The sequence below is a fragment of the Triturus cristatus genome, chromosome 5_1 (assembly GCF_964204655.1).
Source record: "Triturus cristatus chromosome 5_1, aTriCri1.1, whole genome shotgun sequence".
Taxonomy (NCBI): domain Eukaryota; kingdom Metazoa; phylum Chordata; class Amphibia; order Caudata; family Salamandridae; genus Triturus; species Triturus cristatus.
Genome location: NC_140587.1, coordinates 427,303,220 through 427,316,504, shown reverse-complemented (window position 1 = coordinate 427,316,504; position 13,285 = coordinate 427,303,220). Strand labels below are relative to the sequence as shown.

The 13,285-nt window shown below is 43.4% G+C and overlaps 1 protein-coding gene across 2 annotated transcripts in view; it reads left to right on the top strand.

Moving 5' to 3' along the window:
- MATN2 (matrilin 2) overlaps positions 1-13,285 on the top strand; it is a 476,504-nt gene that overhangs the window by 443,840 nt on the left and 19,379 nt on the right. For both annotated transcript variants that reach the window (XM_085605205.1, XM_085605204.1), the window contains one exon: positions 11,612-11,764. In XM_085605205.1, the coding sequence (XP_085461331.1) occupies positions 11,612-11,764 (153 nt within the window). The remainder of the gene's footprint in view (positions 1-11,611; positions 11,765-13,285) is intronic.

Sequence of the window (13,285 nt, the reverse complement as noted above, 5' to 3'; positions counted from 1 at the left end):
GGTACTGGACAGTGCAGCCTGAGAGGCGCGGTTTACGTTTTGTCTCTTTAAGTCATTATATGACTGGCAGTGGACTCCTGTAAAACTACAGGCAGCCGGACTGTTACCTCATGCAAATTGCTGGTGCTGCACCCATGCCTGTAGTGACCCGATTCATATCCTCTGTGATTGCCTCACAGTACAACCTTTTTGGGAGGTGGTTGGTGCCACACTGAGCGAGACCCTACCAGTCACAACTCCCTTGTCCCGTCTCCTGATCCTCCTACATGTCATCACAGCCTCCCCGGACCTCTCTCTCCTTCAGGGCCATCTATTGCAAATGGCGCTCGCCACAGCAAAGATCTGCATTCTCTGTCACTGGCGCTCACCTACCCCCGCTCCCATGGCTCTCAACGATGTACCAGTTGACCTCCTATGAGCAGGTCATCTACAATCTGCAGGAAAAGACAGACCTTCCTCCCCACCTGAGCATCTTTTCTCCAGGATGATTCCCTCTAGCTCCTAGTTGAGAGAGCCCTTGACTCCCTATGAGAAGACCCGATGTTAAACCACACTGCCGCTGCCCTTGGGACCCTGCCATGGTCATGGCCCTTGCGGGTGCTCACCCACTTCCCACTCTCCACTTTCGCTTTTTCCACCACTAGCTCTCCCTCTGTCTCTCATTTCTTTATTCACTTCCCTCTTCTTCCCTCTTATCCCACTCATTCCCCACTCATCCAGGGCACGTATGTGAGTGCGGTCTCCTTGTTTGCTTTTCTCTCTTTCCGTCTTCTGTCATATCCTGTTTTTCTTACAGGCCCTCTTACCTCGTCAACCGTCATGTGCACAGATGTGGACCCATGCGTCATCCTTGGTACTGCCCTTCCTTGACCTCCAAGGGCCCCTGATTTGTGGGACCACGGCATGCTATGCATCTAGTGCTATGTTTAATTTTACACTGTGTGCCTAGCACTGCCTATTTGCTTCATGTATCCTTTTTTGTTTTGATCTTTAAATAAAGAATTGTGAAGCAGATGTATGTCCCATTTTGTCCTTGATATTCACCTTGCTTTTGCACCTTGGAGAACTCCCTGGGTGCCCAAGCATGTGATTCCCTTTTCTTTTGATGCAATGATTCCCATCTTATTCTTTGCTATTTCCCTTGCCGTAATGTGGGCTGTAAGCAGTGGGACAGAGAGCAGAGTGGAAGAATGCTGGAAATAAAATCCTGGTCATTCGGAGAAGCCAATGTACAGAGCTTCATACCTTTACTTCTGCCATTTTGAAGCAGTGTAAATCAGTGGCGTTACTATTATCCAAATTAATGTTAACTAATTTACTGACTTTGGAAGGATGGCGCCAAAAAGTTCTAAACGCCAACCTTAGATATCTGGTCATGCTAGACTGGGTCAGAGTCAAAAGTTAAAGCTGACTGCAATGGAGCGCAGTTTGGATGCAGGGACCACATCTGGTCTGGTGTAAAGTTCACTCTCTGACTTTTACTTGGAGAAAAATCCTCATTGACAGGGTTGTCAGCAGGTCGGGCTGCAGGCTGGAATCCAAAGAACAGTTTGTCAACAGCAGGCTGATGAAGTCCTAGTCCAGGGTCGGAACTTGGCAGAAAACACAGGGTGGTCGTTGTCGACGTGAAAAGCTCTGTGCAGCCGAAATCTTGATCCTGTATAGGGGCAGGTCTTAGTGGCAGAAGGATACAGTTTCGGCGTTGGCCTTGGTGAAGTCTATTTACGTTCATAAGGAGACTCTAGATGGTTGTTGTTGACATGAGGAGCTCTGCATGGGACATCCGGACAGACAAATTCAAGCGACGATTCGTCGACAGCGGCTGATATTTCAGTAGCGTCCCAATATGATCCTCTGGTTCTTCTTACAGAAAAGTTGGAACCAAGTTGTCAGAGTCCAGTTCTTGCAGCTTTGAGGTTGAAGGAGTACACTCCTAACACAAGTCAAGAGTATCAGACCTTTTGGGCACCACGTGGGGGTTAGGACTCATTTTCCCAGAAGTCGCCAGCAGGGTCCAGGGCAAATCCAGTTGGAACAGGTCAGCTGGGCTCAGCAGATTCTGGGGCTTCTTGTAGCTTTTGCATTACTGGAGCTCAACAGAAGGCTAGCTAACTAGCCCCTGGAGTCCACTCTTCTGTCCTGGGTTCAAATGGAAGCAGGTCCAGCCCTTGAGATTTCTCTCCACAAGTTACAGCAAGTGCAGTCCTCTTTCTGAAGTCGAGGTTCAGTAGATGCAATCCTTGTTCTATCTTAATCAGGACTAGCAGTATTCTGAAGTAGGTGTCTAGGGGTGCCATCTTTATGCCTGGCACTAGCTTTTGGCTGGGGAAAACTCCCTGTCAAATAGGATAAACATTCCCTGGGGCAACCCTACCCCCTTTGACATCATTTCCTGAGGGTTTGGCCCTAAAATTCCCCCAGTGCCCTGCTCTGTCAAATTTCAACATGGGAGAAACTTTCTGCCATTGGTCAGAGCTCTGGGCACACTCCTGAGGTGTGTCTGGTAAAATGCTGAATCCCCCCAGCAAACAAATTTTGGAATATGTTTTTCCCCCACTGGGATTGGTGCCACTCTAGCTACTTGGACAATGACGGGGCAGGTTGAGGTGTGAGTTACATCTACCTCTGACAGGGGATGCCTCTTTGAAGCTTATGCAGTTGGTAGACGCTTCCCTCAGGCCATCCTATAAGTAGGAAGTCACACCTCCTCTTCCCAGCCAAGGCCCTTTAGCTCCCTTTCATGGGAACCATTCACATCTCCCAGCAGGCTGCCAGGTGACAGCTGGAGAATAACTCTGAAAAGCCTAGAATTTTTAAGCAGGAAAACGCCAATTTGCCAACTTGACCATCAGACTGGATTTTAAATTTCTATGAATCTGAATCGTAGAACCATGGTTTTAGCTATTCCCAAACTGAAGCTATAAGGTGTTCTAATGTAATCCAGTGCTTTTCTGCAGGAGAGACAGTCTTGCCACAGTGAAAAACGACTTTGGAGACTTTTTACTGCCAGGACAAGTAAAACTTAAGAACACATGTCCTACTTTTTAAATACTATGCACCCTGCCATAGGGACATTTAGGGCTTTCCTAGGGGGTGACTTATATTTATGAAAAAGGAAGGTTTAGGGCTGACAAAAGGCTTATTTTGCCAGGTCAAATGGCAGTTTTAAAACTGACATGCTAGGCTGCAGTAGTAGGCCTAGAGTCATGTTTTCACTTGTCACTTGAGTGGAGGGACAATGAGTCCTGCTGTCCTCTATTGACATTTAACAGGCCCTGGGTATACATAGTACCATCTATTAGGAGGAACATATAAGTAAGTAAAATATTCTAATCAGGTATTAGCCAATTTTACCTGTTTTAGGGGACAGAACACCTATACAGGGTGCCAAATGACAGCACTACAGTGTTAAAAGTCTTCACACCAGCAATAAATCTAGCTAAAAGTGTATGGGGGTGGGGTGACCACACAAAAGGCTATTTTCTTACAAGTATACATGACTGTTTCTGTGGCATAGTGTAATAATAAATACCCTTGCACTTTATGTTTTTCACATTAGAATTTGCATTGTGAATGAGAAGAAGATGTTTTAAGAGGAAGGGGAAGGGCCAAGTAGAACTGGGAGGAGTGAGGGTAAAGATGTGGTGGACAGTACAGGTTGGCAATAATAACCGTGGGCATGATCCACAAAGCATTTTACGCACCAAACTTAAAGATGTCTGTGCAAAATGCCACTTTGTCAATGCAAAATCTCAATTCTAAGTATATTCTTGTAAGGTCAACTTATGCACGTTTAGAGTACGGAGTCATATTCTGGACATTCTTGAGTGGGCCAGTCTGCCGAAGTAAATGACGCAATTTTGTAGGTATTTGTATACCCCTTGTTGGTAGTTGCCCCCATGTAAACTTGCTGAAAGGCAGTAGCAAGTGCGAAGATGAGGAGATGACACTGCCATAAATAATGTGGTTGGCATGAAAAGGGGGCAAAATATATTTGCTGAAAAGACCTTTAACTCAGTCAAGTGGGTCTGTCATGGTGGCTGTACTCCATAAGATTGGTCTGGGTCCTAGCTTTAGGTCATGGATTACTTTGGTTTACACACATCCCAGGGTAAGGATTCAGCTGAACAGTGTATTGTCCTCAACATTTGCGTTGGAAAGAAGAACAAATCAGGGCTGTCCTTTGTACCATCTGCTTTGGCGGCACTCCTACCTCTCTGGTTATGTAGAGATTACCTGGTTCAGGTCCTACACATGGATCGAGGCAGTGTCACTTTAAGATAATGATCTGCTTCTTCATGTGTTTGACCCAGACTGTACGATTAGCGAACTATTTAAGATTTTTGATACCTATGGAAGGTTTTCAGGATTTTAAATTAGCTGGTCCAACTCAATCTTGTCCCACTTACGGGTGTAAATTCCATATGGAATGATGTATGCCCTTTCAGATCAGTTCCAAGGTTTTCAGCCACCTTGGTATATATGTTGCAAGAAGTAAAACATTTTTAGAAGAAAATCTGTACAGTTTTGAATCTTTTGAGGAGGATGCAACATATTGGAGGGCGATTCCTCTATCTGTGCTGGGTAAAGCTATTTAAATGTAAAATTAATTATGTACCCCGGCTTGTCTATATTGAACAAAACACACCTGTCCAGAAACAAGACATTAAGGGTTCTGTTGTGGGACAGAGGCAGTTCAAGGATAGTGCTGTACATTCTACGTAGAGAAGTATGTGATGGGGGATATCACTCCCAGGTTTAATGAAATATAAGAAAATGTCACAATACATACTCTTGAATACTGAGCTTTTCAATTACAAAATAAACCTTCTCTAAATTTGGATAGACATGCCATGTGTTTGGAGAGAAACCTTAAATTAATATATCAATGAAGGGCTCCCAAACATCTAATGGACCCTAAAGAAAATGTTGCCCTGCTGATATGGAACAGTGCGAGAAGAGACATGGGCTGTGAGAATGTTGTGACCATGGAGACATCCAAGTGATTATCTTTGATCTTGGCGACCCTAAGAAATCAAAATGGATTCCAAAGCTGGGATAGGGTTGACAACCCAATGATGTGTGATGCATGTCGTCAGAAAATATACCCACTGAATGATACCCAGGAATTTATATGCATGGAGTTAAAACATGCCGTGCACAAGTACGAATCAATGATATGCAGTCATCAGGGCACATCGCCACTGGGACATTGGATCATTCTGGAACAGGTTGGTAAGAAAGTGGTTTCCTGTATTTATTAAACATTAATGAATATGGCACTAGATAAGTTGGGAGCCTGCAGGACAAATGGCAGGTTGACAGTGGTGAAAAGGAGACTGAGAATTGGATGAGGCTAAAAGGCATCAACAAGGAGTAACTATTCCATCTGGCTTCTAATTGGTCCAGCTAAAAACACTCCACAGATTTTATTTCACCAGAACTATACTAGTGAGAATGGGGTGGACAGGAGGCAATTCTTGTTTGAGAGGTTGTGTGGAGGACGGCACTCTCCTTCATACTGTTGTGGGCCTTCCTCACGATTCAGGTACTATTATTGGATCAAGGAGAAAAAACAGCTTATTGGACATATTTGCCGCCTCTACACCACAGAGGTACCAGAAGCTGTGCTGGGACATTGATTTGATGATGGCTAGAAGGGCTATTGTACAATGCTGGGGTAGCTATCTTTGCCTCAAGGTGACTACATTGGCTGATGTATGTTAGCCGGGGAGGTGCATAATAGACATGGCTGCACTCGTACATTTCAGAAGATATAGGGGCACTGGAACACAGTATGGCTGAAGATAAATTAGATAGCCAAAATATGATATGTGTATTCTTCAGACTGTGGCTGCCCTAGGTGATATTTTTCCAATATAATCCATCTTTTTAAAATTTAGAATCGGTGTGGAAGTTCCTCTATAATCTGTGAGTGAATTACATTGTTGTTGACCTAGTGGCATCATCTGTTCTTTTCTATATCTATTCTGCAATATTTGATCTGATCAGCTGTCATGGTATTTGTTATATGTTTTTGTTTTCACGAAAACAAATGTACCTTCTAAAATTAGCAATGAAGACACAACCTACCAGTGTGGTGACACCACATAGACAACATCTTTGGGGTTTGGATTGGCACTTGAGCTGTCAGATTTGTGAGAAGGCAATATGAGTATTTGTTTACTGCATAGGGAAAGCTGTTTTAGTGACTATTTAAACACAGCTTAAATAACATACAAGACTGTTCCTGTTTCGAAAACTGGCTAACAAAACATGAATAATTGAACTATTGGGAAACACATCAAATACCGGGAGAAACAGAAAAGAAAACTGTCACAGTATTTATCGTTAAAATTGTAAAACGTTATGTTTTTTTTACGATTGTGGCTTCCAGAAATGTAGTGTGAGAATTGAAAGTGGATATAAAGTAGCAGTTCAATCTCAAGGGTAATGGCGACTGTAACTTTGTAGCATTCTGAGAAGGAAGAAGATTGGCAAAGTTGAAAGGCTATTTTCAAAGGTATTTTGTACTTGTTTTTGTGCGGAGAAAGATTGTGTTAAAGGACATTTTATGTTTCATAATTATTGTAATAGATTATTAAGAAAATGTTTTTTTACTTGTTTGAGATTTAGTATTACACTGAGATATTCCCAATGAAGAGTTAAAAGCATTGGCTATAACCTGTTTGAAACAATCGTTTAAAAATTGTAATAATTAAAATGATAACATAAATACTTTCCTTGCAGTAAATAATAAACACATACTAATTCCCCCACCCCAAAAAAGGGCTGTTTTTAATCGGAAGAAGCGTGACAAATGCTTTATTTATTGTACTTTATATAATACATAACATATTAATCTAGCAGAATCGTCCTTTCGATGTCCATCACATGAAATCTACAGTTCAGCACACACAGTCATAAAGCAATGAAACTTCCAAAAGCTGAATACTTTATAGCTGTAGGTTCCCCACTGGACAGGCTAGGAAGTGGCAACCATTATGCCAAAGTCAGCCCTCACGCTACTCCTCAAAGAGGAAAGGCATTCTTTGACAAAAGGAAAACTCCTTGGTCCTCAATCAACCCTCAGTAATACCCTCTGTTGGGACGGAAAAATCCTCTGCGTGGTAAAGACCTGTACCCCTGCCCTGAGTGCCTAACTGTACTATTGTCTGAATCCCTAATGCTGATTATTTTGTCATAGGCAAAAAAGGATCATGCGTGTGTCCGCTATGTCATAGAGCTGTCTCAGGGATTTCGGTCTTGTTGGATGGGAAGGGGCACCCAAAGCCTAACCCTCATAGTGGTGGATGGCTATCGCCTTCACCAGAAGCTAAACAGCAGAGGCGCAGTGGAGGTAGCATACCATGTAATAATCAGTAGCAGTGAGCAGGACCTTTTTACCCTTTGTCATTGAAGTGAGGTTTACAGGCTCACTCACTTTCTGAAAAGTTCTGCTGTTGTGAGCTTAACTCACCTTTAGCCTCCATCAGGTAGATGTTGAGTGCTGCTTAGGGCAGGAGTAGTGGCTCTGCGTTAGTTGTACATGTGCCTAGTTAGGGTACAGTACAATGATACAGCAGTACTGTGCAGTAAATATGTGGTTAGTACATGTACTGGGTGTATGTATGTCTGAGAGGTATACATTACATGAGAAATTTACTGCTGTACAGTGCATGCACAGGGACAGCATGTGCTGAGTGTATGTGTGCCTTTTTGAAGTACATTGTGTGCTGGCACACCCTGGTTAAAGACAGAATACTGTCAGTACTGAACAGTGTGCAAAGACTGATTGTGTGTGTTGAATGTATGAGTGTAAAGGTACAGTGCATGGATGACCAGTGCTGGGCTGAAAGTGTGCTGTGAAAGTACATTGAGTGAACGTGCCTGCAATGGTACATTATATGGGGGACCCTGTGTGCCATTTTGGGTACCCCAGGCCTGCCGGATAAAGACAAGAGGAGGAGAGGAATCTCCCCAGACAGGTTTGTGTATTGCTGTAGTCCTGTGAGCTGGGGGCGGGGGGGGGGCGAGGGGGGGGGGCGCTGGAGGGAAAAAAGAGACTCCCTTTACATTTCAAAAGTTTGCTCTTTTATTCAGTGATAGATCACATGGAAGGTGCCTGGACACATCTCAGGAAGGCCAATGAAAATAACAAGGACCCCCTGCGAACACGTAAGATTCCTAGGGCAGGACAATAATACAATTGAGGATAAATCCCTAGGCAAACAAAGGTCATGAACAATCAACAACCCATATTAAGAAAAAACATGATAGAGTGAACTCAATGTAGACTAAAAATAATCAGTTAAAAATTGATATCTTTAATGTAATTTGATTAAAAACATTTCTGAACATGTATCAAACGAGCGATTAATTTTGAACATATTAAACACAAGATATTAAAAGACAGCACTTAAAGTACAATATGACACAATACAAGAAAAGTTTCTGTGAGTAACGGACAACAAAACATTCACAAAATGGTACAATACTCAATGCAACATAGACAACAACATAATAGAGAGACAGTGGCTGTGAGATGGATCTTCTATGCGCGTTTCGGCGCACACTGCGCCTTTATCAGGAAAGCTACAAAATTTCCCTATGGGAGGAATACGGATGTGTATGCCTCTCAAATAGTCCTGTCAGAGTACGATCCTAGTTCACAATACACACAGATCCAGAATGCGATATCTTAATGTGTCTCCCTCTATGGAATTCCTGTCATATTGGATAGGTCTGAACGGTAAGTACACAGCTCTGTATTGGATAGACAACGCTGCTCAAGTTTTGATAGTATCTGATAGTCCAGGAAGATAATGGCCAAAGATAAGGCTCAGCGTTAACACGACATTACATAGCGGACATCTCGATACCGCAATGTCCTGATTAATGGTTGAAGGCCGAGAATCGTACAAGCCGCACTCAGGAACCGGAGGGTAATGTCACATCTCAGGAAGGAAAATGGCACTGACAAGAGAATCATAAAGAGTAGGATTGGGGGTCTGGGATTAACCTTTTCATGCACATATCACTGTGGCTGACATCCAGGTGTGAACTCTGGTCACTCCCACGAATTGTGGTGTGGATGATCAACTTCGAAGTCATGCCTGCAGTGGTAGACCTCTTTCATGAAGGAAAATTAAATGGAGAGAAGTACTCACTTCTAAAGAAGCAGAACCCCAACATAAACCTTCAAAGACCTAGACCCAAAATTACATTAGGTGTCAGGAAAAGGACAATAAGAAGTGGAGGTTGAGTGCCCAAAAGCTGGTCATCCGCCAAGCAGCTGCACGGGCTGTGTGAGAAGGGGAAGCTCTGCAAGACTTTTGCCTGGGGATCAATACCTGCTAGTCTCCCTGCTGGGTAATGGAGCATCACCCAGGGAAACTAAAGCCACCTGCCCTGGAGCCTGGAGCACCAGCTCCTGCCTGCTTGCCACAATCTGTGTGCCCTGAGTGGAAGAAGAGAGCATTGGAGGGAGCGAGGTCCAGTGGGAGCCCTACCATGAGAACTCTCTGTGTGATGTGTGCAAATTCAGCTGTGCACCAATCATGTCATAGCACGTGTGCAAGACCTTGGCGACCCCTGCATGGCAGGAGTGGGCCACCATTGACTGAGCCAAGTATCGAGCACTATGTGGAGGGCACCAAGCCCACACTGCCTTGTTGTGGTGACCCCATATGGCAGAGGGGGGCACTGGTGTAGAAGTTGTGTGACAAACCTGCCAGGACTCCTGAACCGCTGAGCAGTGACCTCAAATGCCAGGTGGGGCCGCTGTTGTGTGGGCAATCGCACCTGAATAGTCTATGATGCGCCCAGAAGGTACTGTGCCAACCCCATATGCCAGGAGTGGCTGCCAGGACCAAATCATCAAAAACCTCAGGCCGTAGCCCATGACTGAAGTGAAGTTGTGACCAGCTGGTCTAGCCATACCAAATTGTCTGCCCTGACTCACCCCCATGGACCAAGAGGAAGCCGCAGGACTCCAGTCAGGAGCCAAAGGACAGAATTCCCTCTGCTGTGGAAGAATTGACTTACTACATCACTGAGAGCTGGAAGCTGCTCCAATCGCTGGGGAGAGCAGCCGTGCCACTCCAGAGAGTGAGCCAGCACCCGCCGACTTTGCAGCGTGTACCACGAGCAGTCTGACTTCCCTCAGCAGTATCAGATCTTGTGAGTGCTTCGCTGAGGGCACCTGCTGTAAGGCCGAATGCTTCTGTGCTGCAGAAGTGGGTTAAGACTTGAACTAGTGCCTCTGTGGCTCCAGGGGAGTCATTGCTAAAGGTGCTGTGGCACCATAGACACTTTTGCCTGAAATCCTGAAGAGTCAAAGGAGAACTCCTGAGTATGGCCTACTAGTTTGCATTCCCTGATGTACCCACCAGTGAATGGGGAGTAACCCTGAACGTGTGACACAAAGGAAAGTAGGACAGGGATTCGTCTGACACCTACTAGAGCCCAACCTCAAGAGGGATTGTGTTACTGCATTTGACTGTCACATCTCTTTGGTAGGTGTAGAGTTAAAAATAAAAAAAGACTTTTTCTTATAAAAGCAAAATTTGGCTGGACATTGATTTATTTTTCGTACTATTTGCAATTTGAGTTATGAGTTGTGTTCACCACTGTATCTGCATCCACCCCCCCTTCGAGGGACCCTTGACTGCTTGACCACAGCTACCACTGACAGTCAAGTGCGGAAGAGGTACAAGGCCTAGTTGAGCGGGATCTATAGTAGGTTGGGCCACAGAACGAGGGGAGTAAAAAGCCTCAACTACCACAGTTGGGCCAAGGAACTCCTGCGTGCCCCGTGGCCCTCTGAAGGGGGTTCTGACACATTCCATATATCTGAATACCAAGGTATGACATATTCATTTAAGCAGTCATAGAGTTCAGACTTGTGTTGTGCACACAATGTGAACAGCGACCTGCCCTGTCAAGTATACCTTAAAGTACAAAATATATTCAATCAATTGCGGGGTACATAATCAAGAAACTTCAGCTTAAGAATCAACATTAATTGTAACATAGATTTACATTGCAGAATACTATGAACAAGTCACAGAAGAATTTGTCTACTTTGAAAGGGGTTTCTTATTATTTGCATGCGGAATTTGTAGCAATGCAGTGACATTGATCTGGTGAGTGACGGAACTGAAACCTGTGCCCTAGAGCAAGCGATTTATGATTGCAAACCACGTGTTGTCTAAGAGTTAAAAAATAACATTTGATTTGTAGTTCTTCAGCTGAAGTTTGTTGATTTTATGCCCCTCAGTTGATTGAAAATATTTATTTGGGGGGCTGCCAAAACCAGGATAAGTTTTTACTTCTCCCTTAAGCAGGCCGAGAAATATAGATTATCAATTTGTTATACAATGTTGTCACATCCATCAATCATCCAGCAAGTATTCAGAAGAGTGAAGCAGGCTAGTCGATAGACACAAAAAACTGGTGTAATAAATTTTGTTGACACATTACAATGCAATGCACAAATCATACATTATTTAATGTATTAACAGTAGCAAGCATAAGTTTGGTAAAGATAAATGAGTTATACCATTTAGCAAGTAAGCAGACATATAATGTTAAATATTCTCTTCAACAGGTATAATAATCTACGCCATTGGTGTCGGTAAGGCTATTGAGGAAGAGCTGCGAGAAATAGCATCCATGCCGGAAAGCCGACACCTCTTCTACGCAGAGGACTTCAGCTCCATGGGTGTGATAACTGAGAAGCTGAAGGCCAGCATCTGTGAAGGTACTACCACCAGCAAAGCCATGGTGTTCCATCATCTCCTTCCTTGCAACAGACACTTCAGTTGATTCCTATTAAACTTTGTGTGAAATAATGTGTTTACCATTGGGTGAAATATAAACTAAAGGGCACTGCAGACTGTACGCAGGGGGATACACCAAGGCTTCTTTCACAAAAGAAAAGTGAAGAGAACCACTCTTTATAACTCTCCTACTACACCAGGCATCTCATAAGGAAATGTTGACAAAGATTAAAACCATTCATTCATTGTAAGTCTAGTTCTGGGAGTATTTATCACCTTACCAAATGTCAGTAGGATCCTGACAATATTTCTTTCTACTTTGAGCAGCCAGCTCACTTCGGGCATCTCAACTATTGGTTCCTTCCTCTCAAAAGAGATCTCGCATGTCATAAATGCGGCTGATGGACAATTATGAAGATTATTATTATTGTTATTAAATGCTGAGCTACAACACTGCACAGCCACAGCAGCATATGTTATAGAACAGCGAATACACTATGGGCCTGGCTTGATTCACAAAGCTAAACCTACGCTTCAGTGTAAGTTTATGATTGTTTGCTATTCACAAAGGGATTTTACTCATGGAAGCTTTACAACTGTGGAGTCTCCGCACAAAAAAAGATAGGATAGTCCTGCCGTCCTAGATGTGCGGAGACTCCACAGTCGTAAAGATACTACTCGTAAAATACCTTTGTGAGCAACAAAAGTGTAAGTTTACCTTTGTTGAATTTTTTTTTATAATACTAACTAACATTACCATGCAGTGTTGAAGCATTGCAGAATTAGTAATAATAAAAATGTATGAAACATTGTGTAATACTTTGTTTTCATGGCTGAAACATGATCTGTGTAAAGTGCCCCACATAGTAATGCTTACTACATTCATATTATATACATTGTCCCAAGGAAGTGATAATCTTGTGATCCCTCTCCGTGCCCATCCGTCCTCTCATACTTAGGTTTCAGGCCAAACCTGAAGGATGAACAAGGTCGATGGATCAGACACAGACAGGCCCAGGAGGAGATGAACATGGAAATGCAGACATCCTGGGCAGCCCTCAGCACAAACAATCCGAGGCTTTCACAGAAAATGCACTTTGTAAAAATACAAAATGCATTACATAAAAATCTCTCTTAGCTCTTGGATATAAATATAATGCTGAAAACCCCTTTTTGATTAATGTATTTTTATACATTGTCCCAGCCCTTCTGCAAGTCAGAAAGAAGCTGAATGTCCACCTCTTCAGAGAACACTACGGGCCTTTTCACAAAGGGATTTAATATATGAAGTAGTATATCTGCAGTACAGTCAGTGCTTAATTTGAGCCAGTGGTTTCCAGTGCTCAGCACCGGCACTTAATTGACAACACCAGTATTTATGGCAGTGTGCACCATGGTGACACTGACTCTCTAATTTAGAGATGAGCACAACAACAAATGTATATTAATTCAAGATTCATTAAAAATGACTATTCCCAGCGCTCAAGCTATCCTTATCGCGT